Here is an 18,893-nt window from a genome sequence, read left to right as displayed (position 1 = left end):
ACATGGGCTCTTATCGGAATTCTTAAAAAGTTAATAACTTTTGACCCAAATTTACGATTTTTAATTATTTTTGCTTAAATTAAAGGTTTTTTCTAAGGAATAACATATTAAAAAATGAAGATTGTTTACCGTACCATTTATTTTTAATTTATTTATTATAATTAATTCCGTAACTTATTTCGTAAATTCCGTAATTTATTATAATTTATTTTTATAAAGTATTCAATACTGAAACATATGATTTGAGTATTCTGCTATAAATGCATTGTTACCAACTTTCGCTTGCATATAAGTTTCCCCCCCCCCCCTTTCCTCTGAGAGGCATACCCCGCAACGAAGGTGTAGAGCGTCGTTAAATTCAATGATCAAGCTGCCTCCCATCTGCCTCTTGGAAGTTTGAACATTGAATTTAAGCAAAAATCAATGTTTATTTGTGCAATAAACTTTTATTTCTGTTTTCTAACAGCAGTAAAATGTATTTTAAATTAAATAAATTACATACATTCTTCCTTTTGTGTCAATTAATTTATATAAAAAAATTATTTTTGGACACCCTGTATAAATAATTATCTTAATGTTTATATTACTGAATAGAGAATTGAATTACCTTTCCAATGAGCTAGCACACGACCCCTATTCTAATTTAAAAAAATAGTCGATTACGTCATCACGCCCAGATGGATGACGTCACTAGTATGTTGTATATGTCAAAAGATCATATTTTAAAAATCGAATAACTTTTGTATTTACCATTTTTTTTTCCAATTCTATAAATAAAGCAGTTTACAGGGGGGTCAAAATATAGTGAATAACCCTGTACATTAATAAAAGAGTCTGGGATGGATGGGAAGAGTTGGGACTGTAGAACCGGTAAGGCATCTAGGAGCCTCAGAAGTCATCTGAATAGGACTCAACTGACGTTATCTAAAAAGCCGTCTTTATTTTATTTTTACGAGCCTTCATGGGTGTAGGAAGCGGAGTTTGGGTCCTAACAAATGAAGATAAAGGGTTCAGGTCGAACGATGCAGTCAGTAGGCTGATTCGCGAGTATCTGACTGAGCATCTAACAACAGAAAAGTCAGGGTTTTGAAACTTGATACATACGTTCTTTTGGTGTAAGGAAGAACGATATTGAATTTGATTCCACAGAGTTGTTGAAGAACTTTTTTCTGGAATAAGACTCTTGGAAGGATGTGAGTCAAATAATATAGTCGTGTTCTTAGCAGGTCTAATTAATGTTTGACACTCTTTTTTTATTTATTTATTATTTATTGACGGACCGAAGTCCATTAGTACATGATACAATTAAAATGCCACACAAATTATAAAAACAATTCAAAATACGAACTAGTGCTAGTAGGTACAAAATTGGTAAATACATAATAAACAACAAAAAAATAAAATTACTTGTTCTCATTTAACAATTGAGAGCTAGTCCTATAATATAAAGTAAAAAATCTAAATATCTAAAACATTTTGAAATTGACAAATCAGTCTTGAAATTAGAACATTAAGTTAAATATAAATGTAATTGTGTGGAAAACGCAGTAAAGTCGTTCACAAAGAAATCAATATGCGGAGATAATGCATTTGCTAATTTAATAGTTTTACAGAGATAGGAACTTGAACCATTTAGATGCTGCTGCTCTGAATAGTTCGATTGATGAGAACCATGAGATTCTTCTCCTTCCTACACTTCTCTTGCCCTGGATTTTCCCCTGTATAATCAATTGAAGTATGTTGTATCTCTCATTACGCATAACATGCCCCAGGTATTGCAGCTTTCGTGTCTTGATGGATTCCAATATTTCCAGTCTTTTGTCGACTCTTCTCATGACTTCGTTGTTTGTTATATGCTCGGTCCATGATATCTTCAGGATTGGAATGGAAATATAAATTGGATTCAATAGAAATATAAATCGTAATAATTATCTAGTCTTTAGGGGGTGTTGTGCATATAAAATCAGTTATGTTAATACTCACAATCCTGTTTCAGAGAAACCATCATCCAGCGACAGCAGAAAATAATCGAAACATTGTCAAATCGACTTCAAGACAATGGCCTAGAAATTCCGATGCAGGCAGAAATCACTGAACTGGAATTTGCTTTTCCCGATTTAGACTCATTGAACGATTCAGACAGCGCAGTGGTTATGGAAGATCTCGATTGTGAAAATACCTACCAAGTACCCAAGTTCAGAAATATGGATGGTGTTACTGTAATGAGGTAAGTCCGTTTTATGTTTATAGATTATATCTGTAAGTAAATTCCTTCTGATACTCCTACACCTTTGTTACAATGGTAGACAGGTAGGATAATAATACACGATAACACAGCGTATCATTTTCTTTAATTCGACATTAATTATACAGCGTGCCACATTAGTGCGAGGAAGTATTTTTGAAGTTATACTTCTTTAGGCACGAGGGTGAATTTTTTACATTCCCTGGCGCATGCGCACACCGACAGTATGGTATTAGTCGCTACATCTTTATGTAGTGCAAATAAGGTGTGCGTGAAAAGAATATATTATTAGTGTTTTTAGTAAATATATTTATTATAATTTTTGTGTCTTTGGATTTGTCTTCCTCGAGAATAAGATATTTTATAATAATAGTAAGTATATTTAAAGTATTTTTGTATACTTCACTTGGTCTATTAAATTTGTCAGTATGTATGAGAAATCTTGTAACCTGTCAAAGCAAAGGGAATATAGCTCAGTGCTAGAGCGTGTGACCGGAGATCGAGAGGTTCCTGGTTCGAATCCGTGTGTTTTCTATTTTTATTTTTGGTATTGTTTTAATAAAATTTTTTGGAAAGTAGTAAGTAAAAATTAATTTAATCTTTAAATAAAATACAAATAACCTGTTCAAAGTATATTTATTTTGTTGAAATCGTATAATAGAAGTATAACTTCTTACGTGCGTACAAAGTACACACATTCTTTTTTTTGTCACTCCACTCATCCATTTAAGAATTCTCATTTCCGCCACATGCATCCATTGTTCTTCTATATTTTTAACTGCTCAACATTTAGTTTCGTACATCATAGCTGGTTTATGGCTGTTTTATAGAATTTTCCCTTCAGCTTCATTACCATTTTATTGTCACACAACGCACCACTCGTTTCCTTCCACTTCATCCATCCAACCAAAGATATCCTCTTATATGTAGTAACTTCATCATGATCAATACAAATATTCTGTTTTTGTCATAATACGTTTTAAATCTTTTTCCTCAGGAGCTTGTCTCCAGTGTTCGTTTTTGTGATCTAGGTAGATTTGACTATTTCTTACCAACACTACATCAGCAGCATACATTAAGCACCAGGGAATGTTAGCCTGTAGTATCACTGTAATCTGATCCAAAAATAATGATACTAAATAAGCACTAAGCAGTGCCCACATCTGTCATAACGGTAGTTGGGTTTACGGGCGTTTCGCCCCCGCCGTTTCGCCCCCGGGATTTTATCTAACATTTTTAACTAGTTTTAGTTATAAATACAATGTTAATAACACATTTACCTATTGCTCATTTTTGTTTGTTTTTCTTATAAGTGCTTTGTTACACATATTTATAGTAGATAGACAGGATTAATACATAATTGTTCTCAGAAATTATTTTACATATTTTCTTACACAGAGGATTTTGTTCTCAGAAAACTAATTTTGCCTTACTTATAATTTACGGACCTAACCTAACCTAACCTAAGCTAAGAACAAAAAATGATCAATAGGTAAATGTATTACTAACATTGTATTTATAACTCAATGCAACTAGTTAAAAATGTTAGGTAAAATCCCGGGGGCGAAACGGTTCGGGGGCGAAACGGTTCGGGGGCGAAACGGCTGGGGACGAAACGGCGGGGGCGAAACGGTCGGGGGCGAAACGGCGGGGGCGAAACGTCCGTATCCCGGTAGTTGTTACTCCCCAATTTACATATTCACCGTGGGCTCCCTTCATATTAAGCACAGAGTTTCTCGAAGGACTCTTGTCATATGCTGTCACAATATCAACTAATACCATATGAGCGTTTGTTTATGTATTCCTGTATATTTCCATCAACTGCCTTATAATAAAAATTGCATTCCGTTGACGATATACCTTGCAATGTCAAACTGAATATCGGATATTTCTTTTTCTTTACGCATCCGTTTATCCATTACCCATATTTTCATGGTGTAACTAAGTAGTTTTATGGCTCTTTAGTTATTATATCTCCCGTGTTTTTGTAAACAGGTACTAATATACTGTTTCTCCATTCGTCTGGTATTTGTCCAACTTCCATAATTGAATTTAAATAAACCTGTTAATCAACCTGTTCCTGTCTCTTCTAATTCTCTCCACACTATTCCAGCAATACCATCTGGTCCAACTGTTTTTCCTTTCTTTATTTTGTGAAGTTCTTGAACCACTTTCTCTTTTGTCATTGTGGTGACCATTGCTGCTACTGTTTCCGTTAATTCGTTTCCTGTCAAATTATTCATTTAACAAACTGTCAATGTACTTTTCCATCTCGGATACATTTGATTAAGATCTTTTGAATTTCTTTGCTCTATTTTTGGCTATTTTATACTTCATTTCTCTTGACCACCACCCGATCTGTTTATTTCAAACTTCTTTCCTGACGATTTTCCAAGTATTTCAACAGTATCCCTATTGATACCGGCCATCTACTTCCAAATTGTATTATGGACTTCCTTTTGTTGCACTACATTTTTCTGCTCTTCGTGACCTGAATATACCCCGTTTTTCATCTTTTAACGTCTACTACTTGATTTTGAATGGTCCTCTCGGATATTTTGGCTTAGTTTTGCTTTTTTACTTCCAAGTCCAACACAAGCAAATTATTATGTTGTTGGCTTACTGTTAGGACATTTTTCTACAGAATAAACATTAGGAAAACCAGTGCAGTGCGGCAACATAACGTCTGTTACATTCCTGTATGTTTTGTGTTCGAACGGGCAAGGTGGTGAGATGAAGTTATATATTGATAACAACCAAAAGAAATCCTCCACGTTGAATTAGATTATAATTGTCACTTTTGTAAATTGTTATTCGCTGTGTGCAAGTACTTGAAGGAGATACGAGAAGCGATCGTGCGCGTATAGCGGATAAATCTTGCAACTTTCTTAACATATATGTCTTAAATAATTATTCATATTGTTAATAAAATTGAAATTGTCAAATTAACGTATATTTCATACCTACTGTCATTGAAGAAAATGGGATTTCGCAAATGATGTGTTATAAATTGTAAAAATTATATGTTGCTCCACAATATTGATATGATATGCAATTATTAAAGTGAATTTAATTAAGTGTATTTTGCTTGTAGTACAATGTTTACCTTTTAATAACATAACCTCAATTTTACTATTTCTTCTTATTCTTTTTTGGGCTATTGCCTTGACAATAGTTATCCAGTAACCAGGACAATATAATTGGCCAATATAATTCAAAGTGCTAAAAATGTTGCCGAGCTATGAAACCATGTGTCGCTTTTCCGAACTTGCACGGTCCCAATAGTTATAAATTTAGTTATATTTTATTCACATATAAATATTTGACAGTCCAGAGTACAAGTTTAATTTGTCTACCATGAGATAATCCAACACTTACTATATCACTATTATTACCTTGCAGTCCTTACATTCAGGTACCTATATCTTTTCTTGTATGCTATTTTTCCGAGATTTTTCGATATATTGCCACGAGACGTTATTTACACTTTTCGTTCAGTATTATCCAAAACCAGACGTGATGTTTTCTTAGTTTCTTCGTAAATATGAACCTAAACATATCCCCTTCCGCATTAGTTATTATCTGTTAATGATTTGTTTCTTTAATGTTATTGTTTTCTTAACAAGGGTTTTGAAACTTTTTATAAAATTTGAATTTATACACGCAAGAGTGCATTGACTGTGGGTGTATATTTTATATTGGAATACATGTTGGATCGAGATTTTAGACAATTTGTTACTATGTATTATGTATCAAATTACATTTATTTGTTATCCGTAATTTGTTATTGTTTTCACCCATTTTGAAAAAAAGTAAAAACCTTGAATTGTCCATGTCTGTATGTGACAAAGACCGTAACAAAACTAATTATCATTAGAAAAGATAACATGACAAATGAGGAATTAAATAAAAGCTTACAACCCAAGGATGGTATTAAGGGTGAGGATGAAATTTGACCTAGAACTTTGGCCGAAATAGTACAAGCGATATATTATTCGACGCGCCTTAGCAAGACGAAAACAAATACATACTTCCGATTTCATGCCTGTGTGTCCGTCTGTCTGTCTGTCCGCGAATATAACTTCTATGTTATTAGAACTGGTAGAATGACAAATGAGACGTCTAGTGAGAGCTTATAACTGAATGATGCTATTAAAGGTGAGAAATTTAACCTCGGTTGCAAAGTTGCAACTGTTTTCGGAGAAACAATTTCATTTTACAGATTTATAATACACCATTTTCTACCGCACATCGCTAAATATAGTCTCCATAATAATACCAATTCGAATGGACACCGAGCAGTCACCTTCGCAGCAGCAGAGAACGTGATCGTAGGAAGCACATGTTTTCTACACAAAAAAATACAGATGGGAACTTGGACCTCGCCGGATGGATTAACGAACAACCAAATTGATCATGTGATCATAGATGCTAGACACTTCTCAAACTTGATGGATGTCCGGACCTATCGAGGCGCCAATGATTGGTTCAGATCACTTTCTAGTTGGCACAAGAATTCGAGCTAGAATCTCAAACGCGAAGAAGGAGAGAAGTACCAAAACAACGCGCCTTAATATTGAACTCCTCAAAAATCCGCAAACGGTAGAAAGGTTTCAAAACTATATCGAAACTAACTGCGTAATTAATGAGAATCTAACAATCAGCGAACAATGGGAATGTGTAAAAGTAATATTAAAGACAGCAAATAATATTCTAGGGCCAGAAAAACCACCATCACGCAATGACTAGTTCGATGCTGAGTGTGAGAACATTACAAGAAGAAAGAACGATGCATATAAACAGATGCAGCAAAGAAGAACCCGAGAAAAACGACAAAAATATAAAGACCTTAGAAGAGAAGAGAAGTGCATTCATAGAAGAAAAAAGATAATTTATGAAAATAGAATACTGGAAGAACTTGAGACATTAAAACAGGAAAATCTATGTAAAGATGGGGAGGGGCACATACTCAATACAAAAGAAGAAATATTGAAAAGGTGGGTAGAACACTATAAAGAACTACTTACCATCGAAGTAGAAGATCCAAATCAACCACCCCCAGGAGCAACCAACAATACACCATTAGAGCCTCCATCAATTCAAGAAGTACGGGATGCAATAAAACACCTAAAAAATAATAAATTTCCAGGAAGTGATGGTATATCCGCGGAACTTATTAAATATGGAGGTGCTGCTCTGACTAATCAAATATATAAAATAATACTGTGAGCCTGGAATGAGGAACAAATCCCGGAAGAGTGGTGTGTTGGAATCGTTTGCTCGCTACACAAAAAGGGTGATCAATTGGAATGTAGAAACTATAGGGGAATAACCCTCCTTAATACAGCTTACAAAATATTTTCGAGTATCTTATATGGTCGCCTAAGTGCACATTCAGAGGAGTTTCTTGAAGAATATCAAAGTGGTTTTAGGCCTGGTCGATCAACAACAGACCAGATCTTTGTGCTAAGTGCTTTGTGAAAAAACCAATGAATTCAATATCGACACATACCATCTTTTCGTAGATTTTAAATCGGCCTATGATAGTGTCCTAAGAAATAAATTGTATGAAGCCATGGATGAATTCCACATCCCTGATAAACTGATAATATTGGTTAAGGCTACAATGCGTAAAGTCGTTTGCAAAGTCGAAATACAGGGCGAACAATCACAGGCGTTTGAAACGAATGTTGGGCTGTGACAGGGAGATGCGCTGGCATGTCTCCTCTTCAACATAGCTCTGGAAAAGGCGATCAGAGATGCCCGAATAGACAACAGAGGAAATATTTTTAATAAATCATCCCAAATTTTGGCATATGCAGATGACGTGGACTTAGTTGCCCGCACAACACGCAAACTAGAAGAAATGTATACCACCTTCTCAAATGCCTCAAAAAATATGGGTCTGAAAGTAAACGAGGAGAAAACTAAGATGATGGCATCAACACGTAACAATAGAGCCAGAAACATCGGTCACCAATGCACTGTTGATAACTCTACCTTTGAAGTGGTGGACAAATTCACATACTTAGGCTCCCTGATCGCCAAGGAGAACGTCATGACGGAAGAAATCAAGCGAAGGATAATCCTAGCGAACAAATGGTATTTTGGACTGAGTAGACATATGAGAAGCAGAAACTTTTTTTTTATTCCATTTATTAAAATACATAATAACAATATACAAAAAAAAATACATTAAAAAACCAAGAGCCGTAGCTATGCTGGTTTTGTGGTAACATAATAAACATAAATATAATAATAACAGATTACATAACAAAAAACTTTTTAAGACTATTTTACACTGAATTTTTTAGACTATTTTCCTATATAAATTCATTAAAGAATTGTATTAAATTAAATGATTAAATTATTATTTATTATTATAGAATTATATTCAATTAAAGCTATCTGTTGTAGTAGTTAGTAAGAAGTAACTCTTTTAATTCAGTTTTAAATCTTTCTAGCCTAACTTAAGCCAAAAAACAAAAATAACCATATACAAAACCCTTATACAACCAGTGTTGACATATGGATCGGAGACATGGACCATCTCCAAGGCAGATGAAAACCTTCTGCTTATATTTGAACGAAGGATCCTGAGAGGAATATTCGGTGGCATCTGTGAAAATGGTATTTGGAGGAGGAGGTACAACTACGAGGTATACCACAGATATAAACATGTATTTGGTGGTAAAGACGTAGTATCTCTTATAAGAATAGGAAGACTAATATGGGCAGGACATCTAGCAAGATCACAGCATAACAACTCTCCTAGAAGAATCCTTATGTGGGAAGTAGAAATAGGGGTAGGCCAAAACTTAGATGGAAGGATGGTGTAGATGAGGATGGGAGAAAAATAGGCGCAGCAAACTGGCAACGGTTGGCAATGGATAGGACTGACTGGTGTAATAGACTTGGGAAGGTCGAGGCTCTTTCATAGGGCTGTAGCACCATTGATGATGATGATTGTCCAATATCAAACATTCATTATTCCTATTCGATATTGAACAGTATATTTTTATCACCCCGTATATGACATGAACCAATTTGTTATTATATAATTACATGTACGGGTCTCTAATTTAGTTCACGAATTGTAAACTGTAAACAATAATTCGGGCAATTGCATTATTTAATTTGATGATCAAATATATTTCTTTGTTCTCAATATTTGTAAATATACTCAGCGCGTGGCTTGACACCAATACTAAGTGCCACCGCTGAGAAATAAGACACATTTAGAATCATTCTCAAGAATCACTTCAAGCTGTCAAGATGTAACTTCAAATAGAGTTTTCATCAGTCTTCAACTAAACGCGTACCAGTAACAAGTCAGTGTTCAAAAGTTCTCCCTTTATCGCTATTGGTGTTTCCATCTGAACAACGTTCTCCACTGAGCCCCAGAGGGATTATACATTATACAATGATGAATACACCATTTCAAGTTTTTGAAATGTTTTAAACAATGAAATTTTCAGATTTTATTTCAACATATATTTTTTTAATTGTAAAGGTACGATTCCGACATCTACGGCAGGCGGCAGACGGCAACTGCAAACGGCAGTTACAGTTGTTACAATGAGATACGTATTTACTTTGCACTATTATAGTATAATATAGTTGCTAATAATTATACAAATTAATAGTGCAAAGTAAATACGTATGTCATGGTAACAACTGTAACTGCCGTTTGCAATTGCCGCCTGCCGTCGATGTCGGAATCGTACCTTAAGGAAGAAAACGAAAAAAGTGCATTTTCGTACTTGATTATTAATAATTTAAAAACGGCACCGAAATCTTTGTAGAATATATATAGGTTTTTTGGCAGAGGTATATATTTAATAAAGAAACCTCTCAGATAGATACCTGGATAATAATTCGTAGTTCTTAAACATGTTTTTTTATTTATTTTCCTAAACTAGTAGGGAATTTAGTCCATTCCTTCACGGTTTTTGCTCTAAATTTTAAAGAACCGCTTGGATTGACATGAAATTTGGCATGCGTATAGCTTACATGTCAAAGAAAAAAAGTGATATTGTGCCGATGTGTGCTTTTGCCCTGGGGGTGACTTTCACCCCCTCTTGGGGGTGAAAAAATATATGTCCAAAATAAGTCCGGAAATGGGTAAACTGACTAATTTTAAGTAACTTCTATTCTATAGAGCTTTTTCGCCAAGTCAACACTTTTCGAGTTATTTGCGAGTGAATATGTTCATTTTTCAACAAAATAACCACATTTTTAGACGGCTTTTCGCAAATAACTCAAAAAATATAGCCTATAAAAAAGTAAAAAAATGATGTACGTGTTAGGTCTCTGGTTCTCGTAGAACCAGAGTTATAGCCAATGAAAAATAAATTCATATTCACCAAATTTCAAATAGAATATTTCGACGTGAAATATCCAAACAATTAAGCACTTTTTGGGGAAAACCCATTATAACTTTTTTAAAGTGTTTAAAAAAAGCTTTATTTCTGTTTTTACAAAAAATTTCTAGTATTAAATTTAAGCAAGTTACGCTCAAAATAAAGTTGGTCCTTTTTGTTTTTGCAAAAAAAAAAATCAGGAAGACCAACCCCTAATTAGCAACTTAAATGAAATTAATCGATTCAAAGTGCTTATTTTTGAAAAAATTTGGTTTCAAAGTAAAATTTTTAAAAATTTATATTTTGAAAAATATGCTTTTTTTCAAAGTAACTTAAAAATTGTTAGAGATACCAAAAATCTCGAAAAACAAAAAAGTCAGAATTGCTTTTCTGAATATCATGTATTTTTTTGTTTTTCTGTTAGACAAAAATTGATTAAGATTTGGTGTTTCTAAATTTGCATACATTCATGATCAGTGACTCGTTCAACCCCTTTCAATAATAAGGACTTTGAACCGATGAAACTTACAGATCATATAAACAATATATACACGAGTCAAGAAACTTGTGAAGTCGTAACGATTAAGTTCATTTAAGATACTAATTAGGGGGTGATTTTCTCGATTTTTTTACGAATTCCAAAAGGGACTAACTTTATTTTGAGCGTAACTTGTTTAATTTTGATGCTAGAAATTTTTTTTATAAAACAAAAATGAAGCTTTTTTTAAACAGTTTAAATAAGTTGTAATGAGTTTTCCACGAAATGTGCTTCATTTTTGGTTATTTCACGTTAAAGTACTCCATTTGGAATTTGACGAATATTAACCTATCTTTTATTAACTATAACTCTGCTTCTACTAGGTGTAGAGACGTGATGTATACACCAGTTTTTTAAAATTTTTTACAGGCTATATTTTTGCTGAGAATGTTTTTTCGACAAAATACTTACTATTTGAGTTATTTGCGAAAAACCGTCTAAAAGCGTGGTTATTTTATTGAAAAAATTAACATATTCACTGCCAAATAACTCGAAAAGTATTAACTTAATGAAAAAACTCTATAGAACAAAAGTTATTTAAAATTAGCCAGTTTATCCATTTCCTGACTTTCTTTGGACTAATATTTTTCACCCCCAAGAGGGGGTGAAAACCAATCCCAGGGCAAAAGCACATATCGGCACAATATCACTTTTTTTCTTTGACTTGTTAGCTATGTGTATGCCAAATTTCATGTCAATCCAAGCGGTTCTTTAAAATTTAGAGGTTTTGCAATATTTTACCGTTAAAGAACGGACTAATTAGTTAACCCAACCGCCTTCGTTTACCCATCCTTTTTCAATATACAAATATGTCAATTTTCTTTCAATGTAGCGATATTTTAAAAGAATATCGTAGCAAAAAATTATCTTTTTATTTTAAAATTTCTTGTGAGCAATAAATAACTGACGCTGATGTATGCTGTACCAATCAAAAGACTTTATAAAATAAAAATAAAATTTTTTAATGAATTCTTTTTCAGATCCATTTCTGATGCAATAGATCCAAACCTCAAATATTCGTCGGTACGGCGGAACAACGGATTTTTGCGTCGTCCAGAAGTATTGGAAACAGTGTACAGCGTCGAAGAGGATGCTGATAATGATCAAGAAAACAAAAGTGATGCCATTAAACGAAGAGAATCATTCGCAAGTCGAGGAAAGTCCAATTGCAATACAGAAAGCCAAGTTATACGTGACAGATCATTAGAAGAGAATGTAATCGTTAATATTAAGAGTAATTCGTTAGATGAAACTATGTCCGACAATCCATCTTGGTCTTATAATAACGAAAAACCGACTGAAGGAACTGAAGATAATTCAAAAAATCAGGTAATACAGGGAAATATATTTTGTTGTTACACAGGGCGCGGCATTAGTGCGAGGAAGTCCAATTAATCATTTGTCGTAAGACATGCGAAAACAATTTTTATACAGGGTGTAACAAAAATGTAGGTCATAAATTAAATCACATATTCTGGGACCAAAAAGAGTTCGATTGAACCTAACTTACCTTAGTGCAGATGTGCACACAAAAAAAGTTATAACCCTTTAAAGTTACAAAATGAAAATCGATTTTTTGTCAATATATCGAAAACTATTAGAGATTTTTTATTGAAAATGGACATGCGGCATTCTTATGGCAGGAGCATATTAACAAAAAATAACAGTAAAATTTGTACACCCCATAAAAATTTTATGAGGTTTTGTTCCCTTAAACCTCCCCAAAGTTTTGTGTACATTCCAATTAAATTATTATTGTGGTCTTCTTCTTCTTGTGCCACTCCTATCGGAGATTGGAAATCATCAAGGCTACCCGGACTTTGTTTACAGCTGACCTAAAAAGTTCATTAGTGGTGCAGCCAAACCACTCTCTCAAATTCCGCAACCATGACATTCTTCTACGGCCTGGATTCCGTTTTCCTTCTATTTTTCTTTGCATTATATTTTGAAGTAATGCGTATTTATGACGTCTCATCAGGTGACCCAAATACTCGAGTTCTCTTCGTTTTATCGTTAACAAAATTTCTGGGTCTCTTCCTATCCTTCATATTACTTCAAGATTTGTGATTCTTTCAACCCAACTTATCTTCAGCATTCGACGGTAGCACCACATCTCGAAACTTTCAATATTTATTATGTTGTTCTGTTTGAGAGTCCAGGCCTCTACACCGTATAATAGCGTGTTAAATACGTAGCCTCTTAGCATTCTTAATCGTAGAGGGATGCTTATATCTCTGTTGCAGAAGAATTTTCTCATCTTTATGAAGGTGACCCTGGCAATTTCAATACGTCTTTTTATTTCATTGTTTTGGTCTCCAGTTTCGTTTATTAAAGTTCCCAAGTATTTGTAACTTGATACTTTTTCAATGTGAATGCCGTTTATACTAATATACAGTGGGAAAAATGAAAGAATACCCATGAACGAATATATAATACAGGCTGTATTTTCCTGTCACCGTGTCACACAAAAAATTGGAATATACAGCGTGTTTTATATGTTCGTTCATGGGTACTCTTTAATTTTTCCGACTGTATGCTGGTTGTGTCATGATTTACTGAAGACCATATAATTGATTTTTTTGATATTAATGTTTATGCCATAATTGTTGCCAGCAATATTTATGTTTGTAAGTAATCGTTGTAATTCTTCTACTGTTATTGCAACTAGTACAGTGTCGTCCGCGTATCGAATATTATTTACAACCTCTCCATTGATTACGATTCCTTCATTTGCTTGCAAAAGGGCTTCCTGACGGACGCTTTCACTATATACATTAAATAGCAGTGGTGACAAAATGCATCCCTGTCTTACTCCTCTACGTATTTCTATTGCTTTTGATATCTCATTTTCTATTTTGATGTTAGCTTTCTGATTCCAATATAAGTTGAGAATTATTCGCAGATCTTTATTATCTATGTCTTTTCTTTCAAGAATGTCTCTTAGCCTATCTTGGCGTACTCTGTTAAACGCTTTTTCAAAATCGATAAAACATGCATATTTATACTTCTTGATTAACGTCTAGGCATCTTTGTGTAAGTACATTATTGTGGTACCATTAATTAAACACAATGTTTTTAAAACTTTTTTGGCTCTTAATATTTTTTCGATGTCATTTTTTATCGAGATGCGATTTTTTAATATGTTTACATAAAAATTTTATGGGGGTTTTGTTCCTCTAAACCCCCCAACTGTTTGTGTATGTTCCAATTAAACTGTTATTGTGGCACCATTAGTTAAAGACAGTGTTTTTAAAACTTTTTTGCCTCTTCGTATTTTTGCGATAAGGCACCTATTATCGAGATGTTGCTTCTTTTTTAATATATGGTTCAAAGTATACCTAAAAATTTAAGTTATAAATAAACTTTCAGATTATTAACAGGTCTCTATAAATATACAAATATGTGGTGGATTCGAAAAATATTCAAAATATCTGGATAAATACTAGCTTATCGAAAAAGTATTAGGAGGCAAAAAAGTTTTAAAAACATTGTGTTTACCTAATGGTACCACAATAATAATTTATTTAAGGTTTAAGGGAACAAAACCCCATACAATTTTTATGGGGTGCACAAATTTCACTATAATTTGTTTTTAACATGGTTCCTGCCATAAGAATACTACATGTGTATTTTCAATAAAAAATCTATAATAGTTTTCGATATATTTAAAAAAAAAATCGATTTTCATTTTATAACTTCAAAGGGCTATAACTTTTTTTGTGTGCACATTTGTACTAAGGTAAGTTAGGTTCAATTGAACTAGTTTTGGTCCCAGAATATGTGATTTATTTTATGACCTCTATTTTGATAAAAGTTGGAGCATAGATTAGGACCATCCTTTGAAAATACTTTCAAATATAATGCCACCCATATTTACAGGGTGGAGGAAACTTATCTTTCTTTTAATAAAATAACCTGTATATTTTTAAATTTTTGAATTCTTCTCGATGTTTTCGTTTTTTTTTATTAAAGAAAAGTTACCGTATCCACCAACAGGTTATTAGCGGCATTACTTAGTAAACAAAGGTTAACAATGAGTTTTAACAAATAACTAGATTTGATACAAACTATTGATTGAAATTAGATAGTTTAATAAGTCTTTTACTGGACAGTTTTCTCCTAATAAAGCTGGTAGAGTGTTTGGTAGATTGTTTATGGAACGTTCACTTTGACATTTTGGACACTCACTTAACAGATGGGTGACGGTAAGAGGCGTAGCACATGGGACGTTCACTGGCCAAAAGTAAAAGTTTATCAGTATGTAATCTTGGTGTGTCCTATACGTAGGCGCGTTAGAACCGTTTGAATAATCCGTGAACTAGCACTTGTTTTCCACTGTCGAGTATATGGTTTTAACGATCTTAGTTTAAGGCAAAAAAGTCAAAGTTTTCAACTTAATAGAAACATTACTAATATTAAAAATATTACTAAAAGATTTTTAATTGAAAACTTATTGGTCCATTTCCCTGGTAACACCTCCATGGCTTCTAAAAATTGCAAGCCAGATGGATGCTGAAGCGAAGAAGACAAGAGGGAATTCAAAAACTTACAATTTACGACCCCGTCTGTTCAGCTGGTAAATTCCAACGGAAAATGGACCTAGTTACTTAAAGGAGTAAAGACTAATATAAAAATAATATAAAGATTCCATCTTTATTCAGTTGCAATGCGAAGGCAAAACCGTCTTATTTTTCACTTAGAACAGGGAGCGCAGACCAGAGCCCTGATTCTAAATCAAATTTCGACACTAAACAAGTCGCTTTCAATATGGCGACGTCGAAATGCGACTGTGCGAGCCTTGTGGATTTTAGTTGAACTAACGAAATGACGTCACGAAATAGCGACTATCGAAATTAATAGCGACTCCAAAAAAGTGGTTGATATTATAATTTCGATGTCGAAATTATTTGACACGGAGATGAATGAATGGCCAAAAGCGAGGTTAGGTTTAGTTTAGATGTGTTTTGTTTATTTCTTGCAAGGAAAACTAAAGCAAAAGGTATTAATATGGCTGGGTTTAATTGAAATTTGCTTGTTTTGAGGAATTAGATAGAATAGTATTAAATTAGAAATATAATAATTGAGAATGTCCACAACATGAATCATCAACTCAATGAAAGATGTAAGGTAATAATCTGGGAAAATTAGTAAAAAACAAGGAAAATTAATTACCAGCTATTTTATTGCTGGACATGCTGAAATCAAATCTTAAGATTTCCTATATTAGTAATATAGCTGTGCAAAGTCCACAGAAAGTGTGCTATTTTGTTTATAAACAAATTAGCGCTCCGAAATCTTTTTTTAATTATTGCTCTATAACTCCGAAAATTTTAACTTTAAACCAAAACACTCGCATAAAAATTGACAGTAATTTAATTCTGCACATTGATAATTTATTCCAATTTCCTTCGACGGAAATTTTCCTCGGAAAATTCGGGTTTTCCAAACAAAATCTTTAATTTTCAACTAAAATTTGAGAGAAGTAATTATTTATCAATAATTAAATAATTTGGTGACAGTGACATAAATCTTTTTTGTTATGAGTGTCTTGAAGATATGGAAATTTGTATGTACAAAGAGGACCGGAATTAAAAGGTATCTAATGGTTCAAAGATTAAAATCCTGTTGTTTATAACTCTGTCGCAAATGCCGGTCAAATTTGACCGGTTATACCTGGAATCACTCCTCGCAATTCAATTTTTTTTCTTCGAAAAGGGCACAGAAGCCGTGCCCTTTTCAACAGCGTTAACTTAATTTAATCTAATATTTTCTGAGGGGTTCTATTTGTTTATAAGCCAAAAAAATGTTTCTTTATAACATTCCTGAGACCGCTCAAATGGTCAAATTTCAATCCTGTAAGGTACGTTGAATAGGTATAGTGCTTTTTTATACGAAAATTATAGTTATTCTGGTTTATCATAATCTTTCTGGGTATTATTTCGACCGAATTTTTTTAATTAACATTTTAATTATTGCTAAACTATTGGTTAGATTGTCGCGGGTCTCCTGATATACAGAGAGGGGCTAAATTATGGAATAAATTCATTTTCTCTAAAATGGACGATTTTAGAGAAAAATCCCGAAACAGGTCGATTTTTATTTTTAAATTAATTTTTTTGGCATATATTTCAAACTAGTGACGTCATCCATCCGAGCGTGATGACGTAATCGATTATTTTTTAAATAGGAATAGGGGTTCGTGTTGTAGCTCATTTACAAAGGCGTTCGATTCTCTATTCAGTATAGGGCTTTTCATTCACAGTCATTTATTTCGAGCTTCTGTCATATTTCGTATAATCCGTAAATATTAATATTATACACAGATTATTCAACATATGACAGGAGCTCGAAACAAATGACAATCGATGAAAAGCCCTATTATAAACATTAATATCATTATTTATACAGGGAGGCCAAAATTTTTTTTGAATTAAATTAATTGACGTAAGAAGAACAATGCATGTAATTTATTTAACTCAAAATACATTCTATTGCTGTCAGAAAATAGAAAAAAATGTTTATTTTGCAAATAAACATTGCTTTTAGCTTAAATTAAATGTTCAAACTGCCAATAGGTAGGAGGGAGGCTGTTTGTGATTTAATTTAACCGAAAAGAAATGTTTATTTGTGAAATAAACCTTTTTTTCTATTTTCTGGCAGCAGTACAATGTATTTTGAGTTAAATAAATTACATACATTCTTCTTTTTGCGCCAATTAATTTAATTTAAAAATTATTTTTTGGCAACCCTGTATAAATACCTAATGATATTAATGTTTATATTACTGAATAGAGAATTGAACGCCCTTTCAAATGACCTACCACACGACCCCTATTCCAATTAACAAAATTATCGATTACGTCATCACGCTCAGATGGATGACGTCACTAGTATGAAATATATGCCAAAAAATTGTAATTTAAAAATAAAAATCGACCTCTTTCGGGATTTTGCTCCAAAATCGTCCGTTTTAAAGAAATTAATTTATTCCATAATTTAGCCCCTCTGTATAATCTACTATAATAAATCTTTCATGTCATCAATTATTTAATTATTGATAAATAATTAGGTACTTCCCTAAAGTTTTAATTGAAAATTGCACATTTTTTGGGAAAACTCGGATTTTCTGAGTAAAATTTTTATTGAAGGAAATCGGAAAAAAAATAACTTTGTGTAGAACTAAATTACGGTGAATTTTTATTTGAGTGTTTTTGGCTCAAAGGAAAAATTTTAGGAGTTACAGACCACTAATTGAAAAAAAAAGAAGATTTAGGAGTGCTAATTTGTTTATAAATAAAATAACACACTTTCTGCGGACTTGTCATACCCCATATTACTAATATATGCAATCTTAAGATTCGATTTTAGCAATAAAATAGCTGGTAAATAATTTTTCCCAAAAATGGCATTTTTTCGATAATTTTCCCAGACTATCAACAAATTCCAATAAACCGGAGCGCCAACCCAAATTCTGAGCAGTCTCAACATGATAAGGTTAATATCCCCAGTTGTAACTAATATCGAAATGAATTAAGAATCGCTATACTCTGCGGCTGTCTGTATTTTCGACTCTTTGGAGTCATCATCAGAGAGGCGTAGGTCTGCTGCTCTCTGCCCAAAGTGACAAAACTACGAAAGCTTCTCCCCGCATTGCAACTGACGTTTATGGAGTAGGTGACTAGCGTCATCTGGCAACTGAAAGGCAAAGTTTTCAACCTAATAGAAACATTAATAATATTGAAAAATA

At 33.1% G+C, this 18,893-nt stretch overlaps 1 protein-coding gene across 1 annotated transcript in view; it reads left to right on the top strand.

Annotated features, from left to right (window-relative positions):
- The window catches only part of LOC114343127 (uncharacterized), a 79,891-nt gene that overhangs the window by 38,225 nt on the left and 22,773 nt on the right, over positions 1-18,893 (top strand). Inside the window, exons 4-5 of the mRNA XM_028293938.2 lie at positions 1,997-2,227; positions 12,127-12,475. Of these exons, the coding sequence (XP_028149739.1) occupies positions 1,997-2,227; positions 12,127-12,475 (580 nt within the window). The remainder of the gene's footprint in view (positions 1-1,996; positions 2,228-12,126; positions 12,476-18,893) is intronic.

Source organism: Diabrotica virgifera, chromosome 3 (assembly GCF_917563875.1).
Source record: "Diabrotica virgifera virgifera chromosome 3, PGI_DIABVI_V3a".
Classification (NCBI taxonomy): Eukaryota; Metazoa; Arthropoda; class Insecta; order Coleoptera; family Chrysomelidae; genus Diabrotica; species Diabrotica virgifera.
Note: the sequence above shows the minus strand (reverse complement) of the source record. Positions and strands in the feature narration are given on the sequence as shown.